The sequence below is a fragment of the Phyllobates terribilis genome, unplaced genomic scaffold (genome assembly GCF_046119375.1).
Source record: "Phyllobates terribilis strain yellow unplaced genomic scaffold, ASM4611937v1 Scaffold_4__5_contigs__length_816908805, whole genome shotgun sequence".
Lineage (NCBI taxonomy): Eukaryota > Metazoa > Chordata > Amphibia > Anura > Dendrobatidae > Phyllobates > Phyllobates terribilis.
Genome location: NW_027362764.1, coordinates 208865287 through 208888929, shown reverse-complemented (window position 1 = coordinate 208888929; position 23643 = coordinate 208865287). Strand labels below are relative to the sequence as shown.

General features: G+C 46.9%; 1 protein-coding gene across 1 annotated transcript in view; it reads right to left on the bottom strand.

The window, feature by feature from the left end:
- CMTM7 (CKLF like MARVEL transmembrane domain containing 7) overlaps positions 1 to 23004 on the bottom strand; it is a 77770-nt gene extending 54766 nt beyond the window's left edge. Inside the window, exon 1 of the mRNA XM_073676582.1 lies at positions 22721 to 23004. Within this exon, the coding sequence (XP_073532683.1) occupies positions 22721 to 22849 (129 nt within the window). The 5' untranslated portion in view covers positions 22850 to 23004. The remainder of the gene's footprint in view (positions 1 to 22720) is intronic.
- Between the last annotated feature and the right edge of the window lie 639 nt (positions 23005 to 23643).

The following is a 23643-nucleotide window of genomic DNA, read 5'->3' as shown; positions in this document are numbered from 1 at the left end:
AGGCAACCAAAAAAGCATTATTTCATATGTGCTGATATAAGATGTGCAGGCCAATGGCATCACATATAGTAGATACCAGATGTATAAGGGAAAGATAAAGAGAGGCAGATCACGTATATGACCGGACAGAAATGACGTGATCCTTCACAGTATCATGTTATATTATTAGGATCATGTTAGAAATATTCTTCTACATAAGGCAGTATAATAGTGATATTTTTATACATAGAGGACGGTATTATATAGTAGCCATATTCAATGTGTGCAATATTATATAGTAGTTCTATTTTTGTACGCAAGTATGTACTATAGTAGTTTTAATTTTAGAAAATACAGGGCAGTATTATATTATCAATATATTATCCATAATGGGCATGATCATGGTTGCTATAGTCTTGTATGAAGGGGGTATTGTTGTATTAGTTATAGTAGATTGGATTGTTAGTTAATAATTTTTTATTTTACATAATTAAAATTTAGCAACTAAAAAATTTATTGAAGTCTTACATTTTTCTGTATTGTGCTGCTATACTTCTATGAATAAATGACAACCTAATTGAATGGTTAGGGTAATATCACTGGGCAATTTCTGGGCTGCAAAACACACAAGACAAATATCCTGGGTGTTGCTGCAGTCTGTGCCACTCAACAAATGTAGGATACACACAGTTTATCAGGTACCAACGCAAAGAGGGCGCATTGGTTCCTTGCCCCCTCTAGAAACATGCCAGTCTACTTATTACTGTATGGAGAAAGGGGCAAACCATTACTAGACACGCAACTGTATTTATCTCCCAAGGGAACAATGGATGGGGCATGTGGAAATCAAACATGCCCATCCTTCTAAAATATATAGATATAAATGTATACAAGGGTTTCACTAGCAAGTCACGCACAAGCTAGTGTTAGTACCTAGAAGACTAAAATCAGTGTTCAGCAAACAGGTTTACTCCTCTGCGCAAGAGAAATAAGAGGCTTTTACAGTCATCTGGCCAGAGGACTCTGCAAGGTACAGTGCCAGAATGAATACCACAGACATTGCACAATAAGGGCCATTTATTCTGCAATTTGATCCTTCCTCTGTGAAAAGAAACTTTACTTCTCATATTGGTCAGGGAGAAAAGTAAACTGCCCAGCTTCAGCTACGAGTGCTCAGTCATAGAACTGTATACCAGTTTTCTCAATGTACCTAAGCCGTGTACCCCCTACACAAACTCATTGCATCAAAGTACCCTGTACAATATGTGCACATACTGTGCCAGTCCCCCCCAGGCCAGTGCTTCCCAAACTGGTGGATCTCACCAGTGAGGTGCCCCTTTGATATAAGTGATTATATGCTGTAAAAGGATATATAAATTGTAGCGCTGGCGTCCCTGCCCTCTGCTAGGCAGGGACGCTGCTCCCCTCACCGCTCTGCTCCGTGCCCGGCGTCCTCTCCCCGCTCTGCTGTCAGCGCGCGCTCCTTCCCGGCGTCCTCCTCCCGCTCTGCTCTCAGCGCGCGCTCCTTCCCGGCCCCTGTGCTTAGGGCGCGCGCTCCCCTCCTCTTAAAGGGGCCGCGCGCGCCGTCCTAAGGAGTCCCCGGGCAATGGCCGGAGGACTTCATCATATATAAGGCACCTCCTCCAAAATGGAGGTGCCCGAGCAATGTTGTTTGCACCTGTGTCTCACCTGTGCTTCAGCCCTCAGGTCCCGTTGCCAGTTACCTGCCAGTTACCTGCCAGTTTCCTGCCAGTTACCTGCCTGATTCCTGCCTGAATACTTGTTACCTGCCTGCTTGCCTGAGGTCCGACGGTCTGCCTTACAACTCCGGTCAGTCTGTCTATGGACCAGCTTGCCCGCTCACCTGGGAGCGCTTCTCCGTTACCTGCCTGCTTGCCAGCCCGGAGGCTCCGTTGTCACGTGCTGTGACCACCAGCTATCTCAGAGACTCTTGCCCGCTCACCTGGGAGCGCATCTCCGTTACCTGCCTGCTTGCCAGCCCGGAGGTCCCGTTGTCACGTGCGGTGACCACCAGCTATTCCAGAGACTCTTGCCCGCTCACCTGGGAGCGCTTCTCCGTTACCTACCTGCCTGCCAGCCCGGAGGTTCCGCCGTCACGTGCCGTGACCACCTGCTATTCCAGAGACTCTCGCTTGCTCACCTGGGAGCACACATCTACCATCTGCCTGCTAGCCTACCCGGAGGCTCCGCCATCACAGGTCGTAACTCCCTGTCCGTTCACCCAGAGACTGCCACCCGCTCCCTTACAAGGGCCGCCCCCTTGTATAGTAGCTCAGAGGTTCCGCCTCCCGGACCCGTTACAGTTTGCTCGGGCCATGGAACCCGGTGGCACCCAAGCTCCCTCGCTCTCGGACCTCTGTCTTGAACTGTCCCGTCAGAGGTCCCAACAGGAGGCCATCCTGGGTCACCTGCGGAATGTTAATACTCGCCTGAACACTCTGTCTGATCCACCAACAACCTCCGCCAGTGCCATATCTTGCAATCCGGCAGCTCCGCTGCCCACTAATACTATGGTATCCTACCCCGGACCCCGGCTCTCTGCACCTCCTCGCTTCGGAGGCGACCCCGTCCAGGCTCGGGGCTTCATAAATCAGTGCACCCTGCACTTTGAACTTTTGTCCCATCAGTTTAATTCCGACCGGGCCAAAATTGCCTTTATCATGTCCCATCTCACCGGGGAGGCCCTGGCCTGGCTAAATCCTCTATGGGAGAGAGGAGACCCCCTGGTGTCCAACTTGCCTGCTTTTCTCTCGGCTTTCCGGAAAGTCTTCGACGAACCCGGACGGAAGACCTCATCCGCATCCTCTCTGCTACGCCTCCGTCAGGAGGGTCTCACCGTGGGCCAATATGCCATACGGTTCCGCACCCTTGCCTCGGAGCTGGCCTGGGATAACGACGCTCTGGTATCCGTCTTCTGGGAGGGTCTGTCCGGTCGTATTAAAGATGAACTTGCTGGTCGGGACATTCCTACCTCTCTCGATGATCTAATAACCCTTGCCACCCGGATTGACCTACGGTTCCAGGAGCGTGCCAAAGAGGTCACCCGTGAGAGAAGGATTCCACGTTTAGCTCCTACTTTCCAGAGACCCGTCATTCCCTCCATCTCTCCCCAGGTACACTCTCCTGAGCCTATGCAGGTCGACCAGACCAAGATGGTCAAAACCCGTCAGGACTCACGCCGTGCCGAGGGGAGCTGCTTCTACTGTGGCAGTAAGGAGCACCGGATCCGTGCCTGCCCGGAGAGGTCGGGAAACGCCTGTGTCTAGGTTCGCTCAGAGAGGTCCACCTAGACAAGAATAAATCCTCTCCATCCCTGCCGTTGTCAGTTTCGATCATCTACGGGGAGAACCGTTATTTCGAACTAGCCCAACTTGACTCTGGAGCAGCCGGGAACCTTATTTCACAGTCCCTGGTTGAAAAATACCGCATCCCCACCAAACCTCTGGCTGTACCCTTGTCTGTCGCTGCCGTGGATGGGGGCCTCTTACCTCGCCCCATTCAACTCATCACCGAATCCATTACCCTGCAGGTGGGAATGCTGCATTCTGAAAGTATCTCCTTTCATGTTCTGCCTGGACTCTCTCACGCCCTCTTGCTAGGTCTGCCCTGGCTCCAGAGACATGCACCCGTGCTAGACTGGCAAACCGGAGAGGTCCTTCGCTGGGGACAAGACTGTCATAAAACCTGCCTGGTTCCCGTCCATCCCGTCCGTCCCTCTCCTACCCCAGCTAATCTACCTGGACTTCCGATTCCTTATTGGTCTTATGCAGATGTCTTTAATAAAAAGGAGGCAGAGACATTACCACCACATAGACCATACGACTGTCCCATCGATCTGCTACCCGGTACTACTCCTCCCCGTGGGCGTATCTATCCTTTATCCGCTGCTGAAACCCGGTCAATGTCCGAATATATTGAGGAGAATCTGGCCAGAGGATTCATCCGGAAATCTACCTCCCCGGCGGGAGCAGGCTTCTTTTTCGTCAAAAAGAAGGACGGCTCTCTCCGTCCCTGTATAGACTATAGAGGCCTAAACCTGATCACGGTGAAGAATAAGTACCCCCTTCCGCTCATTCCAGAATTATTTGATCGCCTGAGGGGGGCTAGGATCTTCACCAAACTGGACCTTCGTGGGGCGTACAACCTGGTTCGTATTCGTCAGGGGGATGAATGGAAGACGGCATTCAACACCCGGGACGGCCACTATGAATACCCGGTAATGCCCTTTGGTCTCTGTAACGCTCCTGCCGTCTTTCAAGAGTTGGTCAATGACATCTTCCGGGACCTTCTCTACTCCTGCGTAGTGGTGTACCTGGACGACATCTTGGTCTTCTCTCCGGATCTCCAGACTCACCGGAGGGACGTTCGTCAGGTCCTGCTCAGGCTAAGGCAGAACCATCTCTACGCTAAATTTGAGAAGTGCCTCTTTGAGCAGACCTCGCTTCCGTTTCTGGGCTACATTATCTCTCAGACCGGCCTACAAATGGATCCTGAGAAACTGTCTGCCATCGAGAAATGGCCCCGACCGGAGGGGTTGAAGGCCATTCAGCGATTCCTGGGCTTCGCCAACTACTACCGCCTCTTCATACCACACTTCTCTTCCCGGACGGCCCCAATTTCTGCGCTCACCCGTAAAGGTACTAATCCCAAAGAGTGGCCACCCGAAGCAGAGGAGGCCTTTCTTTCCCTTAAACAGGCCTTCTCTTCCGCCCCGGTGCTGCATCGCCCAGATGGCAACAAACAGTTCTTCCTGGAAGTTGACGCCTCCTCCTCTGGAGCCGGAGCGGTACTTACTCAAAAATCATCTTCCGGGAGGATGGTAACTTGTGGCTTCTTCTCTAAACTCTTCTCCTCCTCTGAGCGCAACTATTCCATAGGAGACCGAGAGTTATTGGCCATCAAACTGGCATTGGAGGAGTGGCGTTACCTGCTCGAGGGGGCTCTTCACCCAGTAATAATTTACACTGACCACAAGAACTTGGCTTACCTCCAGCATGCCCAGAGACTTAACCCGCGCCAAGCCCGGTGGTCCTTGTTTTTTGCTCGTTTTGATTTTGTCCTTCATTTTCGCCCGGCTGACAAAAACGTCAAGGCGGACGCCTTGTCTCGGTCCTTTCTGGTGTCTGATCTCGAGGAGGATCCGAAACATATCATCGATCCCGCCAGAGTAATGCAGGTGGCTCCCGTGAGTCTAAATCGTCTTCCTCCTGGTAAGACGTTCGTACCAGTACCTGATCGGGAGAAGATCCTACACTGGGGTCATTCGTCTAAACTAGCTGGCCACGCCGGTCAGAAAAAGACCCTCCAGCTTATTACCCGGCACTACTGGTGGCCTAACCTGCACAAGGATGTAATAGACTTTGTTTCTGCCTGTGTGTCCTGCGCCCGCAACAAAGTTCCGAGACACCTGCCGGCCGGCCGTCTCCTACCTCTGCCAGTACCTGCTGCCCCCTGGCAGCATATAGCGATGGACTTCATTACTGATCTACCCGTCTCTGCCGGTTGTACGGTCATTTGGGTGGTCGCTGACCGCTTCTCCAAGATGGCTCACTTCATTCCACTGCCAGGTCTTCCGTCTGCACCCGAGCTGGCTAAAGACTTTATCCGCCACATCTTCCGTCTTCATGGCCTGCCCCGTCACATCGTGTCGGATCGTGGGGTACAGTTCACTTCCCGTTTCTGGAGAGCCACTTGTAAATTGCTGGACGTCACCCTGGACTTCTCCTCCGCTTACCACCCACAGTCTAATGGTCAAGTGGAGCGGATCAATCAGAACCTGACCAGTTACCTTCGGCACTTCGTTAATGCCCACCATTCTGACTGGGTGGATCTCCTGCCATGGGCCGAATTCTCGTACAACAATCACGAGAGCGAGTCTTCCTCCAAATCCCCGTTTTTTGTAGTCTACGGTCAGCATCCTCGGATCCCGTTTCCCGTCTCCACCTCGGCGGACAATCCGGCTGCGGAATCTCTTGTTAACAAATTTTCCTCCATATGGGAGAGTACCCGGTCCGCACTCCTTCTGTCATCCGAGCGTATGAAAAGACACGCTGACAAAAAACGTCTGGACCCTCCTCAATTCCGCCCTGGGGATAAAGTCTGGCTCTCGTCCAAATATGTCCGGCTCAAGATCCCTTCCTATAAGTTAGGGCCTCGGTTCATCGGCCCACTGGAGGTCATCAGTCAGATCAACCCGGTGGCCTATAAATTGAAACTCCCGGCCAACTTACGGATCCCTAACTCCTTCCATGTGTCTCTCCTCAAACCTGTGGTGCTTAACTCTTTTTCCAAGTCTACAGGTACGCCTCCTGCTCCGGTTTCTGCTGAGGACGAGTTTGAGGTAGAGAACATTCTTGCCACCAAAAGGGTAAGAGGAAAGACCTTTTTTCTGGTAGATTGGAAGGGGTTTGGTCCTGAGGAGAGAACGTGGGAGCCCCGGGAGAACATCCATGCCCCTCTCATCCTAGCTAAATTTCTATCTGGCCTAAAAAAGGGGGGGCCTAAAGGGGGGGGTACTGTAGCGCTGGCGTCCCTGCCCTCTGCTAGGCAGGGACGCTGCTCCCCTCACCGCTCTGCTCCGTGCCCGGCGTCCTCTCCCCGCTCTGCTGTCAGCGCGCGCTCCTTCCCGGCGTCCTCCTCCCGCTCTGCTCTCAGCGCGCGCTCCTTCCCGGCCCCTGTGCTTAGGGCGCGCGCGCGCGCTCCCCTCCTCTTAAAGGGGCCGCGCGCGCCGTCCTAAGGAGTCCCCGGCCAATGGCCGGAGGACTTCATTATATATAAGGCACCTCCTCCAAAATGGAGGTGCCCGAGCAATGTTGTTTGCACCTGTGTCTCACCTGTGCTTCAGCCCTCAGGTCCCGTTGCCAGTTACCTGCCAGTTTCCTGCTAGTTACCTGCCTGATTCCTGCCTGAATACTTGTTACCTGCCTGCTTGCCTGAGGTCCGACGGTCTGCCTTACAACTCCGGTCAGTCTGTCTATGGACCAGCTTGCCCGCTCACCTGGGAGCGCTTCTCCGTTACCTGCCTGCTTGCCAGCCCGGAGGCTCCGTTGTCACGTGCTGTGACCACCAGCTATCTCAGAGACTCTTGCCCGCTCACCTGGGAGCGCATCTCCGTTACCTGCCTGCTTGCCAGCCCGGAGGTCCCGTTGTCACGTGCGGTGACCACCAGCTATTCCAGAGACTCTTGCCCGCTCACCTGGGAGCGCTTCTCCGTTACCTACCTGCCTGCCAGCCCGGAGGTTCCGCCGTCACGTGCCGTGACCACCTGCTATTCCAGAGACTCTCGCTTGCTCACCTGGGAGCACACATCTACCATCTGCCTGCTAGCCTACCCGGAGGCTCCGCCATCACAGGTCGTAACTCCCTGTCCGTTCACCCAGAGACTGCCACCCGCTCCCTTACAAGGGCCGCCCCCTTGTATAGTAGCTCAGAGGTTCCGCCTCCCGGACCCGTTACATAAATGCTTTTTTTATACCTTGTTTTCACTCAACAACGTTATACAGGGCTGGTTAGGCAGGAAATTTGCTGATACATAGGTGAATGCTACTGGGTTGGAGGGCATGGGGGACCTGACAGGTTCCCTTTAAGGGCATACAAATTCAGATATTTATAACACAAAATGGATAATAAATAACAGTGTGACATGCAGAAGTAGTGCTGTTGCAGAGTGTTAAGACCCGGACCTTCAGGAGGGGAATGCATGGCATTATTATGCATTGTTTTCCTCTCCTGAAAGGGTTTATGTGGCTGGAATGGTTTCCCGCCATGCTGGGGATTGGTTCAGGTAACCAGCCTGTCAGTGAGGTGTCACAGGGGGAAGACTACTTCTTCCCTATGTGACAGCTGCTGATAGGGTCCTAATATTTATTAAACATTGATGGTGCAGGGTATTAAAGGTGGCAGCGCCTGAGGAGAGTGTCAGTCCTCAGACGCTGCTCATCTAGTGCTGCTGCCCCACCACCCTCCCTACATATATGTTTATATTCGTCACGGCCTTGGGGTTAGTCGTCCAGGAGACTGAATGGACACCAGGTTGGTAAGGTAAACGGACTTGAGCTTATGGCTAAGCTGCGGTGTTATAAGAGTTTTATTAAAGTTATGGTTTTTTAAGTATAAGAATTTTTAATAAAGGCCGTGGCCATAAATTTTTCCAACCAAATCTGCATATGTCATGTTTATTGAGTGTGGTAAATAATAGTGTTTTTAAGGAGCTTAATATGCAGTATAATGCCATGTGACATGCAGAAGTAGTGCTGTTGCAGAGTGTGACATGCTTTAAAAGCATTCAGCAACTATTAGAAGTAACACAAGCACATGAGACAGGAAGTGTTGTGCTCCAGAAGCATCCAGCAACTAGAGGGGTTAACACAGTCACAGGAGACAGGGAGTGTTTTAGCAGAGCCCCAGGGGGATTGTGGGAAGTTGTTTACTATCTGGCTGGAGCCAAAGAGAAAGGTGGTGTTTGTGTTTTGCATCTGACAAGTGAAAAGGGTTCAAGTCAGGAGTGAAGCTAAGCACAGGTCAGGTAGAGTTTCTGAACTAGCAGTGCAGAGTATTGTCAAGCAGAAAGATAAGGACTGGAAGAAATGGTGTCACAGGGATGATCTCCCTCAGCAAACCCTCCCCACTTCACCATCTCACTGTGCTGTAAAGAATGCCGTGTTCATTAATGTGCCTTTGCATTAGAACTGTGCTGTCCTGTACTACTGGGAAGACTATGAACTGCTGTGCTGCTAAGGAAACTGTACGGTTTGTCACTTTCATTTTTACAACAAAATTTACAAAACCAATTTTTTTTTTTTTAGCACCACATCACATTTAAAGTGACTTTGAGGGGTCTATATAACAGAAAATACCCAAACATGACACCATGCTAAAAACTGCATCCCTCAAAGTGCCCAAAACCATATTCAAGAATTTTATTAACCCTTTAGGAAATTAAAGCACCGCCAACATTACTTTGTAAAATGGGGTCACTTATCAGGGGGTTCTGCTGTTCTGGCACCTCAGGGGCTCTCCCAGTGGGTCATTGCACCCGCAAACAATAACAGTAAAATCTGCACTAAATTATGGAGCTCCTTCCCTTCTGAGTTTTGCACTGTGCCTCAAAGTAAATCCCGATTACATGTAAGGTATTGACGTACTCAGGAGAAATAGCACAACAAACTGAGAGGTCCATTTTATCCTATTAGCTCTTATAAAAATTAAAAATTTGGTGCTAAAACAACTTTTATAGATGATAATTTTAAATTTTTCTCTTTCTTCACCGCCCAATGGTATAAATTTCTGCGGGGCACATATGGTTTCAACATGCTCACTGCACCCCTAGATGAAGTCATTGAGAGGTGTAATTATTAAAATGAGGTGACTTATGGGTGGTTTCTGCTGTTCTAGCATCTCAGAGGCTCTGCCAATGTGACATGGCACCCTCAATACATTCCAGCAAAATATGAACTCCCATATAGCGCTTCTGAGTTTTGCACTGTGCCTCAAAAGTAATTTTCGACCACATATGGGGTATCAGAGTACTCAGGATTGAGACAAATTGCACAACAAATTGTAACTCCATTTTGGCTCCTGTCTGATTGGTTCTCATTGCTTGAATTAAAGGGAACCGGTCAGTTCCCCCGTGCCCCCAAACCACCAGCAGTTGTGTCTACGCGTACACTCGGCTTCAGAGACTCAATGTAGTGCAGGAAAGAAGCCACACGCATGCGCAAGATATGTATAGCGCTACCATTATATTGAGATTTTTATTTCTGACAATGCCATCAGCTCTTTCAATCATCCATTTGGGATAACTAAATTGTACTAATCTTTAATATAATTTGCCTCTGTTATAACAAATTTCCAGGGTAGAATTTCTTTTCGATCTATAAAATTCTCCCACTTGAATATCTTTAATAATGTGTTTGGGGTGGCATGATCTTCCATGTAAAATGCAATTGCTTGCAATGTTCTTTCTGAAGGGAGAAATAATAATTCCCTCCAAGAAATCCAGAGAATGTAACAGCTTAAAAATGGATGCTTTTTTCCTGTAAACAGGTGAATTTTAGATCGATGTAGTCATTTATGTACGGTAGTTAAAAAATGCCGATGTCAATTCCCTAAAACCATCCCATATCAAGAGCAGGTCATCTATAAAACAACCATACTACGTTCTATGGAAAGAAAAAGGATTGGCATCGGAAAAAAGTTTTCCCATTCTGACATAAAAATATTGGTTATGGACGGAGTGAAACCCGCTCCCATTGGCGCTGCTTTTGGATGAAAAACCGACCATTGAACTAAAGTAAAAAAAGTTGTGTTTCAATAGGAACTCAAATGACATTATAAGTTCCTGCACCTGTTTGGAATAGTTACTTTAATCAATAAGATGCTTATTCAAAATATCAATGGCTAGATTATGTAGTAAAGAAGGATATAATGCTACAACATCACATGTCATCCATAATGTGCCTGCGTCATCCACACAGCTGAACGAAGTCGCCTGCCTGCGCAGTAGCATCACTGGCAGCGCAGGCGCACTTTTCTCTGCCCTACTGCAGGCAGAGCAAAGGACAACAATGCGTGTGCCCACAGCTGGGCAGAGCAAAGTGCACCTGGCAATGCCACTGCGCAGGCGCAAGATAACGTTCAGCTATGTGGATGACGCAGGACGCGTCATCGTCATCAATTAGAGCCAGAGGACGGCTTTTACTACCAGAGAGGAGTAACAGACGTCGCAAGGAGGACGCCCACCGGACAGGATCAGCCATATTTGAATGCAGTGCGGGACAAAATCAATTGATTGCTCGTCTATATTCAGATTATATCTAATAGGTTGGCTGCGGATTTCTTGTTTCAATTTCATGAGATCATCCTTTACAATTTATAGAAAGGAGTCCAGTACGGCAGGACGTGAATTTATGGGATAATATGAATTTTGAAGCAAACGAAAAATTGTAATCCTTGTCTTGCTGTAATGATTCGCTGGCAAATGACCATAACTTATGTAGGGTGCTTTTTTCCTCAAAAGAGCCAATGTTATTGATATGATCTAAGAGCTGGAGAGCAAAAAAAAGTGCAATAATGTCTTACCTGGTATTAAATGATTAATTTCCTAAAAACTGTGTTAACCTGATAGGGCTGTGTATACACAACATTTTGAAGGCGTACATACTCAATGTCCCTGGCTACCGACTCAAACTCCGACTCCACAGCACTGCCTCACATTTACATAAAGTGCAGCACAGATTCATCTCAACTAAAAGCCTAAATCCTTAGATCAGGAGCAGAACAGACATTTCATAACTTTTCCAAATTCTTCTGAAAAAATTTACAGCACATCCTGCATTGTACTAATGAACCAAATTTATGAGATATTTTAGGAGTCAGAGTTGGTCCATTTTTTACCGACTCCAACTCCACCAAATTGGACACGGACACCGACTCCACAGCCCAAATTTGGGAGGAAAATGGGGGTGCGTCTTATAGTCCAAATGTATTTTACCAGGGGGCGGCAGTGGTGGACCGGGGGTCACAGGAGGCAGGGTCACCACTGCAGGAAACCGGCAGTGGCAGGAGTGAGGTGAGGCTGCAGGCCCTTGGCTGAGAGGAGGGAGTGTCCCAGCAGTGTGAGGCAGGAGCCACTGATCTGGCGGTGGGCTTCAGGAAATGTCGGCGGTGCGAAGCAGGAGCTGAGTCACCACTGCGCACATTGACCTCTCAGTGGTGGGCTTCAGGAAACTGGTGCAGACGTCGGCACATGCACAGATTTAGATCTCGGATCAATGAGCAGAGATCCAAACCTGCACATGCGCCGCCTGCAGGGCCATTTTCCTGACGCCCACCACCAGGAGATCAATGTGTGCAGCGGGGACTCTGCTCCTGCCTCACACGCTGACATTTTCCTGAATCTCACTGTTGGGAGATCAAAGGCTCCTGCCTCGCACTGCCGGAACACCTCTTCTCCCAGCCCAGGTCTCGCAGTATCGCCCTACCGCCACCGGCTTCCTGCAGCGGTAACAGCTTCCTGTGACCCTACTCCATTGTCACCCAGGTAAGCTAAATTTGAACTATAAGACAGACCCCCATTTTGATATTAATTTTTTTTTTCCTATTTTACGCCTCCAAATTTGGGATGCGTCTTATGGTCTGGTACGATAACCACATGGCAAACTTTGAAACGCGGCAATTAAAACCACATTCATTAATGTTATTGATAGAGGGTTCCTCAGCCTCTCAATTCTGTGTAATTTCAATTCCTGTAGAATTAGATGAAGGTTGGAAATGACAGTGAAAAGTCAAATTGTGAAAAATGTATTAACGTCTATACATCAAATTCATGGGTAGGAGAGAATGTAAGACCTATAGAAAAGACATTCATATATGTGTTTCTGTCAGGATATATGGTAGCTAGTGAGATTGATTACTGTATCTTCATTGTTCTTTTCATTCTTTGGGGAGATCTCTTTATATTTCCTGCCTCCCCTCCCTCCTGTGCCTCTTCCGTTTTTTGAAGAGTAAAAAACAACATCATCTTTGTGCTTGGAATAATTTGAACCTTGATAAATATTATGTTGTGATGTTCTTATTTGATTATCAAATGAGGCGTCTGAAGTGTTGTCTGATGTACTGTATCGGTGAAGCTACCTCTCTTATTACTAGAGGCAAAAGTGCATCTTTTACTCCCTTTTTTCAATATTGAACTGGAAGCCCGGTTTCTACCACCAAATTGCTTATTCCAGGTGTGTACTTCATTATGTGTATAGTCCATATGATCCCTTTCAAATTTCATTTTTTAGTTGATATTTTTTCTTACAATTTGAAGTCTTCAGTTTTAATGGATCTTTGCCAATCGTCATACTGTTTAAGGGACGCATATTCTTTCAAGGAGGTTTTAAATTGTTAAATTTCAGTGTTAAGTGAGTAAAGACCTTCCTCACGTTTAATAATCAAATTCATTAATTGAAAAGAACGTTCATCCAAAATTCTATTAATTGATTATTAAATTCTTTTGAATAAATCATAGTAGCCATCTTCTTAACTTGGAGACCTGGGGCCAAAGGGGGTTGATTTGAACTTGTGCTTTTTTTGTTAGTTTTTTTTTCCACTTTTTACTTTATTTAAAAGTCTCCTTAGGAGACTTGAAGCTGTGATCATCTGATCACCTGTGCTATACATAGCAAGGCTTCAGCTCAGCGAGACCTGCCGATCATGAAGATGAGCGTTTCTGTGATTAGCAGGAACTTTACTGCTATTCAGTGTCGCCACAGGAAGATTGGGGGAACGTGGACTAAATCGGAGCTTCGACTGTCTTGTGTTTATTTCTGTCTTTTTAGGTTTTTCAGGTATCCATTTCTGGACTACATTGGATTCGGTGGATTACTGCAGACCTCCATGGAATTTTTTTTTCAATAAATAAATTGGTAAATGAGGGATAATGTGGGGGGGGGGGGGTCTTTATTCAAATAAAGTATTTTTTCTGTGTGTTTTTATTTTTTATTACGGAGTTAGTAATGGAGGCGTCTTATGGACACCTCTCCATTACTAAACCCAGGGCTTGATGGCAGCTATGATTTTTGAGAAATAACAGCTGTTATCAAACCCAACTACCATTACCTGAATTGCCAACGCACCAGGGCGATTGGAAAGAGCCAGACAAAACACCAGAATTTGCACATCTAATGTGATGCGCCAATTTTGGCGTGGCCGCAGGCTCGTATTTTTGAGCTAAAAAGGGCCTAATATCCATGGACCTTCCCTTATAGCAAATATGTCAGAATAATAGAGCTTTTTGCACAAGTTTGGCTTTGGCGAAAATTTGTGACTTTAATCCTCTCCCCCACTCCCCAAAAAAGATTTTTTTAAGCTATTTTTAGGTGGTTTGTTAGCAAAAAACTGAAATAACTGTTCAAATTCTTACTTATTGGTATCTGTAAGGGTATTTTTATTTTAATAAGTCATATTTAAAATATTTTTTTCTATTTTACTTCTTTTCAGATAAAACTACCACCATGTTTTATGTTAATAAAACTAACATCTTTATTCAGAAGCACATTCATTTATACTTAGAATTTATCATCAAGAATCATCACCCGTAACATAAAACAGGTGCATACTTTCACATGATGTCACATAGGAAACAGTTTGTATTCTCAATATTGGGTCTGAAGGAGGAACACGAGGCACAGCTATATGAGCAACGATCAGGAAGGTACAGGATCTACAACACAACAGGGGTGGGCGATAGCATTTCTTCCATATACGGTACTAGGTGCAGAAAGTAGAGACGGCACTCAACGGAAATTCTTGTGGCTTCATTGAAATAACTTAAAGTGCTAGGCAGCCTTCTGGATGTTGCAGACACCATAAATACTACGCCAGGGCAACATAACCTGAAGAAGGATGCAAGATCAGCTGACTATTTTATTAATCGGTAGTAAGGTAAAAAGAGGACTAACTCATTTAGACCACCTTATTTTCCAAAGGAAATGGAAAGTTTTTCTTGTGCTTACAAGATATGATAATGACGCGCCCCTGGGCCTACTTGGTGTAGCGTTGCGCACACGGGGACTACCCGGAGCCGGGCCTGTTGGGGGTAGTAGTCTCGTGGCGGAGACCTGGTCCGTGCCCAGGGAGTCAAACTGTGTGGCTGAGTATTAGCAGTAGATGTTGGACGACTACGCCACCCGTTGAATGCAGCTATGGAGCTGCCGCTGCAGGGCAGACCGCTGAGGCCGGTGATACGATTGTGCAGCGTAGATGGTATAACCCCCAACGGGAGGGGTATGGCCTCAGGGCAGCCGACGTGGATGATGGGGGTAGCAGGAACCACTCAGAGACGATGCGGTGTAGTTCAGGGTCTTTACTGGTGATAAACATAGACCCTCCCGGAGTACTGGCTAGCGATCGGGGCCTGGTCAGTCGTTGAGCAGATGGGATTTCCCCTGGCCAGGCGGAGTTGTAGGCCTCCCCAACTAATTGTACTCTTCTGGCTACCTTGCTAGAGGCGGGTAAAAGTAGCCCACGTCCCTGAGTGTACCGTGTGGTGCTCACCCGTATGGCCGGTGACTCGGGGCCTTCTAGTGGCTTCCGCTCCACGACGGCGGTGCTGGTCCCACGCGTGTGACCGTGCCTTCGGGTTTCTTGGCCAGAGGACCTGAAATCCCCTGCCGGTCGGTTTCTGCTGCTGGGTAAGGATTAGTCCCCACAGCCTCGGACTCCGGGTCCGGTGGTAACTCTTCAATCAGGGCGAGCTCTACAGCTGCCAGCCCCTGATTCCTTTTAGCACGACTTCCCCAGAGCTCCTGATCTCTCTCTCCTATAGCTGCTTCTCCTCTTCTTAACTCCCTAACCCTGCCTCAGCCCCAGTTTTATATAGGGGAAGTTCTTCCCCTCCCAGGACTGGGCAGGAGGTGTGGCATGCATAGGATTCCTGACCAAGAGACCTCCCACCTGCTCTCAGACGTAATATCTCTATTACTGTGGCAACCAGACCCCTGGGGTGTCACACTAACAAGGCCTAACACCCCCAAACTGACTAACTTCAAGGCTTTCTTTTAACTGAAGAATGACTAGAAAAGACAATTTTTAAAGACCTAAAAAATGGGAGGGAAAATAAGAGGAAGACGAAAATTGAAATGGAAAGATGTAATCATAGGCATAATGAACATCCCCTCGGTCATAGATTTAATGGTAAAATCTATAAAGCCATCGTATAATTCTCACAGGGAACAGTGAAACATGGCTTCATCACGAATTAAATAGAACAAAATCTAGTACTCTAATTACCTGTTTGTAGAAGGGGAGGAGGGCCATGTGGAGATTAAAGTTGGTTATCTGATGGATCGCAAACATGAATTCCAAGCACAGCTTGCAAAAGAATGTGGAGGACAAAAGCTTTATGGCCTGTGGAAATGCCCCATGGCCCTAGCCTCCCTATTTACGGAGAACTGCAAACAGGCTGCTTTGTTTCCTAAGTTACAAATATGTTTTTGTTTTTTTATGAACGGTGTAGATTCTATACTTATGGCAGATATACACTGCTCAAAAAAATAAAGGGAACACTTAAACAACAGAATATAACTCCAAGTAAATCAAACTTCTGTGAAATCAAACTGTCCGCTTAGGAAGCAACACTGATTGACAATCAATTTCAAATGCTGTTGTACAAATGGAATAGAAAATAGATGGAAATTATTGGCAATTATCAAGACACCCTCAATAAAGGAGAGGTTCTGCAGGTGGGGACCACAGACCACATCTCAGTACCAATGCTTTCTGGCTGATGTTTTGGTCAATTTTGAATGCTGGTTGTGCTTTCACACTCGTGGTAGCATGAGATGGACTCTACAACCCACAGAAATTGCTCAGGAAGTGCAGCTCATCCAGGATGGCACATCAATGCGACCTGTGGCAAGAAGGTTTGCTGTGTCTATCAGCGTAGTGTCCAGAGGCGCTACCAGGAGACAGGCCAGTACACCAGGAGACGTGGAGGGGGCGGTAGGAGGGCAACAACCCAGCAGCAGGACCGCTACCTCCGCCTTTGTGCAAGGAGGAACAGGAGTAGCACTGCCAGAGCCCTGCAAAATGATCTCCAGTAGGCCACAAATGTGCATGTGTCTGCACAAACGGTTAGAAACCGACTCCATGAGGGTGATATGAGGACCCGACGTCCACAGATGGGAGTTGTGCTCACCGCCCAACACCGTGCAGGACGCTTGGCATTTGCCACAGAACACCAGGATTGGCAAAGTCGCCACTGGCGCCCTGTGCTCTTCACAGATGAAAGCAGGTTCACACTGAGCACATGTGACAGACGTGACAGAGTCTGGAGAGCGATCTGCTGCCTGCAACATCCTTCAGCATGACAGGTTTGGCAGTGGGTCAGTAATGGTGTGGGGTGGCATTTCTTTGGAGGGCCGCACAGCCCTACATGTGCTCACCAGAGGTAGCCTGACTGCCATTAGGTACCGAGATGAGATCCTCAGACCCTTTGTGAGACTATATGCTGGTGAGGTTGGCCCTGGGTTCCTCCTAATGCAGGACAATGCCAGACCTCATGTGGCTGGAGTGTGTCAGCAGTTCCTGCAAGATGAAGGCATTGAAGCTATGGACTGGCCCACCCGTTCCCCACACCTGAATCCGATTGAGCACATCTGGGATATCATGTCTCGCTCCATCCACCAATGTCACGTTTCACCACAGACTGTCCAGGAGTTGGCGATGCTTTAGTCCAGGTCTGGGAGGAGATCCCACAGGACACCATCCGCAACTTCATCAAGAGCATGCCCAGGCATTGTAGGGAGGTCATACAGGCACGTGGGGGCCACACACAATACTGAGCCTCATTTTGACTTGTTTTAAGGACATTACATCAAAGTTGGATCAGCCCGTAGTGTGTTTTTCCCCTTTAATTTTGGGGGTGACTCCAAATCCAGGCCTCCATTGGTTAATAAATTTGATTTCCATTGATGATTTTTGTGTGATTTTGTTGTCAGCACATTCAACTTTGTACAGAACAAAAGTATTCAATGAGAATATTTCATTCATTCAGATCTAGGATGTGTTATTTGAGTGTTCCCTTTATTTTTTTGAGCAGTGTATTTCTGGCGTCAGGGCGAATTAGCGAATGTTACATCTATTTATGTCACTGTGAAGCCTGCCGATGAGTCCCACACTAAAAGATGACAGATGGATGACAATATATATGCCATGTTTCCTATCTATGGAAAGCTAAAATCATAATAGGAAATATAACATTAATATCTTCCTCCTGGAACCTGTACGGGAAAAGATATTCTGATAGTTGGAGATCTCTTAGTTTTTGGGACCCTATCCACATCCCATGAACCAGTCCCCATATGAGCTCACCAAGGAGAGGTACAGTACAGACCAAAAGTTTGGACACACCTTCTCATTTAAAGATTTTTCTGTATTTTCATGACTATGAAAATTGTACATTCACACTGAAGGCATCAAAACTATGAATTAACACATGTGGAATTATATACTTAACAAAAAAGTGTGAAACAACTGAAAATATGTCTTATATTCTAGGTTCTTCAATGAAGCCACCTTTTGCTTTGATGACTGCTTTGCACACTCTTGGCATTCTCTTGATGAGCTTCAAGAGGCAGTCACCGGAAATGGTCTTCCAACAATCTAGAAGGAGTTCCCAGAGATGCTTAGCACTTGTTGGCCCTTTTGCCTTCACTCTGCGGTTCAGCTCACCCCAAACCATCTCGATTGGGTTCAGTTCTGGTGACTGTGGAGGCCAGGTCAACTGGCGTAGTACCCCATCACTCTCCTTTGTCAAATAGCCCTTACACAGCCTGGAGGTGTGTTTGGGGTCATTGTCCTGTTGAAAAATAATGATGGTCCAACTAAACATAAACCGGATGGAATAGCATGCCGCTGCAAGATGCTGTGATAGCCATGCTGGTTCAGTATGCCTTCAAATTTGAATAAATCCCCAACAGTGTCACCAGCAAAGCACCATCACACCTCCTCCTCCATGCTTCACGGTGGGAACCAGGCATGTAGAGTCCATCCGTTCACCTTTTCTGTATCGCACAAAGACACGGTGGTTGGAACCAAAGATCTCAAATTTGGACTCATCAGACCAAAGCGCAGATTTCCACTGGTCTAATGTCCATTCCTTGTGTTCTTTAGCCCAAACAAGTCTCTTCTGCTTGTTGCCTGTCCTTAGCAGTGGTTTCCTAGCAGCTATTTTACCATGAAGGCCTGCTGCACGAAGTCTCCTCTTAAAAGTTGTTGTAGAGATGTGTCTGCTGCTAGAACTCTGTGTGGCATTGACCTGGTCTCTAATCTGAGCTGCTGTTAACCTGCGATTTCTGAGGCTGGTGACTCGGATAATCTTATCCTCAGAAGCAGAGGTGACTCTTGGTCTTCCTTTCCTGGGGCGGTCCTCATGTGAGCCAGGTTCTTTGTAGCGCTTGATGGTTTTTGCAACTGCACTTGGGGACACTTTCAAAGTTTGCCCAATTTTTCGGACTGACTGACCTTCATTTCTTAAAGTAATGATGGTCACTCGTTTTTCTTTACTTACAATTTGTATTATGGCAAGAAAAAAGAAGCTAACAGTCTATTCAATAGGACTATCAGCTGTGTATCCACCAGACTTCTGCACAACACAACTGATGGTCCCAACCCCATTTATAAGGCAAGAAATCCCACTTATTAAACATGACAGGGCACACCTGTGAAGTGAAAACCATTTCCGGTGACTACCTCTTGAAGCTCATCAAGAGAATGCCAAGAGTGTGCAAAGCAGTCATCAAAGCAAAAGGTGGCTACTTTGAAGAACCTAGAATATAAGACATATTTTCAGTTGTTTCACACTTTTTTGTTAAGTATATAATTCCACATGTGTTAATTCATAGTTCTGATGACTTCAGTGTGAATGTACAATTTTCAAAGTCATGAAAATACAGAAAAATCTTTAAATGAGGTGTGTCCAAACTTTTGGTCTGTACTGTAGGTGTGCATGTTTTTTATCAAATAAAAGCAGATTTCAACTTTTTGCCATGGTCAGTACTGGGAGACACAGTTCGCTGCAGTTTTGTACTGTTTCCAAAAACAAAGAGCTCCCCTTTATAAGCGCCAGAGCCATTCCTGTGACATCAGGTTTAGTACATTTCTTGTTATTCCTTTTTATTTTATGTAATGTTATATTCTGTATTCTTTTGTTCCCATTTTGTACCGTCTTTGTATATTTTTATAAACACTGCTTACCTTTCCAGATTAAATATATAAAATGTAATAGCTTTATCCTTCTTGCTCTATAAACCGCACCACTGTAGCCGTAAGCTACCTGTAACGGGTGTCCAATTGGCCTGTATAAACGATTGGTGGTGGCAGCTAGTTTCTTTTGTTATTGTGGCGTTTGGCAGTGACCGTACATACAGGTGCGTCTCACAAAATTAGATCATCAAAAACGTAATTTATTTCAGTTCTTCAATACAAAAAGTGAAACTCATATAGAGTCATTACAAACAGAGTGATCTATTTCAAGTGTTTATTTCTGTTAATGTTGATGATTATGGCTTACAGCCAATGAAAACACAAAAGTCAATATCTCAGTAAATTAGAATAATTAACAAAAAACACCTGCAAAGGCTTCCTAAGGGTTGAAAAAGGTCCCTTAGTTTGTTTCAGTAGACTCCACAATCATGGGGGAAGACTGCCTTCTGGACATCTGTCAAGTCAGCAGTTATTGACACACTCCACAAGGAGGGTAACCCACAAAAGGTCATTGCTAAAGAAGCTGGCTGTTCACAGAGTGCTGTATCTAAGCATATTAATGGAAAGTTGAGTGGAAGGAAAAAAAGTGTGGCAGAAAAAGGTGCAGAAGCAACCGGGATAACCACAGCCTTGAAAGGATTGTTAGGGAAAGGCCATTCAAAGATTTGTGATAGATTCACAAGGAGTGGAGTGCTGCTGGAGTCATTGCTTCAAGAGCCACCACACACAGAAGTATCCATGACATGGGCTACAAGTGTCACATTCCTTGTGTCAAGCCACTCATGACCAATAGACAACGTGAGAAGCATCTTTCCTGGGCCAAAGAGAAAAAGACCTGGACTGCTGCTCAGTGGTCTGCGGTGGTGTTTTCAGATGAAAATACATTTGCATTTCATTTGGAAATCAAGGTCCCAGAGTCTGGAGGAAGAGTGGAGAGTCACACATAGCCTGCGACTATGACAGCACCGGCACGGAATTTTAAACAGTATGTAGATCCTTACCCCAGAGAAAGCTAAGGGGCCGTGGCAGAGATGAAGACTCTACCCACAGTCCCACCCTACAGGCCCACCCCAATGCATGAACAGCACCAAAACTTCTATTGGTGATTAAAGAATAACCAGGCTGCGGATTTATACAGTAAAGGTACCTATTAAATCAGCAGAACAGCGCCTTTATGCCCATATCTTTACTTTATCATGCCTGATCCTGACACCCGTCCATAGGCTATAAGTCTGTAGTCATTCTATGTGATCGCAGACTTGTAAATCTTTACATCGCGCCCACTGTGAGCTGTAAGGATTCTCCAGTGCCGAGAGCGGCGGGAGCATGACCACAAGTATGTAATTTGCATACATGTGGTCAAGCGCCAACTAGATGGGCACGGACTCGCTCAATGCAAGTGTACTGAGAGAGGCCTGACACAGTCTAGTCGGAATGTGGCCGGTAGTATGCAAATCACATATTTGTGGTCACATGACCGCCACTCCTGGTGCCAGCATGAGTTTTGTGAAGATTTACAAGTCTGCAGACTTGCAGCCTAAGGCCGGACATCCTCTTTAATCCTATAGCACAGACTGCATAAAGCATGTCAGGAAGTCATTTCTGATATTTTAGAGAAGCGATCCTGCAGAACTTCAACAGCTAGTGAAATCTTTGCCATTACAAATTACTGTAGTTCTCGTGGTCAAAGGAGGCCCAACATGCAACTAGATGGGCGCCTCCAATTTTGTGGCCATTCAGTATATAACAGCAGGTTTTACCATCACTGTACGGCTGTGTTCACAACTACAAAGGAGGAGCCTTCCTGAGCCTCAGTCAAAAATGCTGACTAAAGTTCCAGCTAAATTTGGGCTGACGAGGATATTATTAAAGTCACTCCAGAAATAATGTAAATATTTTTGACTGAATTCTACAGCCGCTACGTACCACTGTACACAGCATATAGCGATTATCAGTTACTAGCCCCTGAGACAGATCATTCCTGTAGTCTGTGGATTTCGCGATGAGGAGCAGGAGGGTAAAAGGTTTGACTGCTCAATGGATATTTGATGAGTGAGCAGCGAGTAGAGGAGGGAGGCCATATCATTGCTGTGTGGGTGGTCCTCCAACAACCAACTGCCACTCCATAATGGCCTGAAAGCGAACATGGCAGAAAAGGCCGTACAAGACATACGGGATGGGGATGTACAGTGCACCGTATGACAGAATGACTGGAATAGTCAGCGCTTGTAACACCGACATATTACAAATCGCCTACTGAAAGTATTGGGATCGGATCTATGTCCGTTCGGCCATTCTGTTTGTTACGACTTAGGAACGGACCAACAGAATAAGTGATCTGCTGCATCAGTGACGCACATGGCCGCAGAGGGGCCACACTGGGGCCGATCTGTTAGAGTTTTTGGTATTTTTTATACAAAAAGGAAGAAACAGTTATGGATGTAGGGCATTTTTCCCCTAAAAAAAGGGACACCACTGGGATGCCAGACAGACCCCATAGTAACCAATGGGGTCGGTTTCCTGCCGTTGCATTAATTGATGCAATGGTTCACTTCTGTCTGTTCCTAAAAACGGAACAAACACAATATCCAAACGGACGTGTGAACAGAGACCTAAATGACTAAACAAGGACCAACTACTTAGGGAGAGCACCTCAGTGCCCCCAGAAGAGCAACACTAGCATTCACCCCCAGAACGATGTCAGCCACAGAACTCCTCATAACAGTATGCCCCTATGAGCCACAGAAGCAGATGCCAGCCTGTGCCCTCATGGCAAAGTAACAATCACTGGTGCCCACAGCACAGAATAAAGGCACAGCACAGAGGCTCTCCAGCCCGGAAACTTTGGGTGAAGTTACAAATGTTTATGCAGAACTACAGAGATCCTCCATTGTACTTGTGCCAGAGTCCGAGTGGCCGGACCATGGTGGTGAGAGCCCCATACACACAGCTGGCACACAGACTCACTCACCGCTTGGCACAACTTAAGGGTGGCGCCGCTGGAGCGGGGGTAGCCGCGGTCTATCAGCCCCGGGCTGGCGTGCTGCACGTTACTGCTGCTGGCCGTGGTACGGATCACCGTCACATTGTGCTGAGACATTGCGCAGCTGCTCCCCCGGCCTCTACAGCGAGCAGACCGGACAGCGGAGGGAGAGCGGGCGGGAGGGACGAGGCAGCGGGAATGACGACGGGATGCTGCTGCCACTTGTGGAGGGGCCGGCGGGCGTACACCCACCGCTGCTCCGCCCGAGGGCAGCCCCCTTCCTGTCTGTGCGCGGCCACTAATAATACGGACAGAGCTGCAGAGAGGAGCGTTACTAACAAGGGAGGTCCTGCACATAGACGCCCGGGACACAAAGTATCCACACAAACCCTAAAGTATCTACATATACACACAAACCCTAAAGTATCCCCATATATACACACACAAACCCTAAAGTATCTACATATACACACAAACCCTAAAGTATTCACATATACACACAAACCCTAAAGTATCTACATATACACACAAACCCTAAAGTATCCCCATATATACACACACAAACCCTAAAGTATCCCCATATATACACACACAAACCCTAAAGTATCCACATATATACACACACAAACCCTAAAGTATCCCCCTATATACACACACAAACCCTAAAGTATCTACATATACACACAAACCCTAAAGTATCTACATATATACACAAACCCTAAAGTATCTACATATACACACAAACCCTAAAGTATTCACATATATACACAAACCCTAAAGTATCTACATATACACACAAACCCTAAAGTATCCCCATATATACACACACAAACCCTAAAGTATCCCCATATATACACACACAAACCCTAAAGTATCTACATATATACACACAAACCCTAAAGTATCTACAT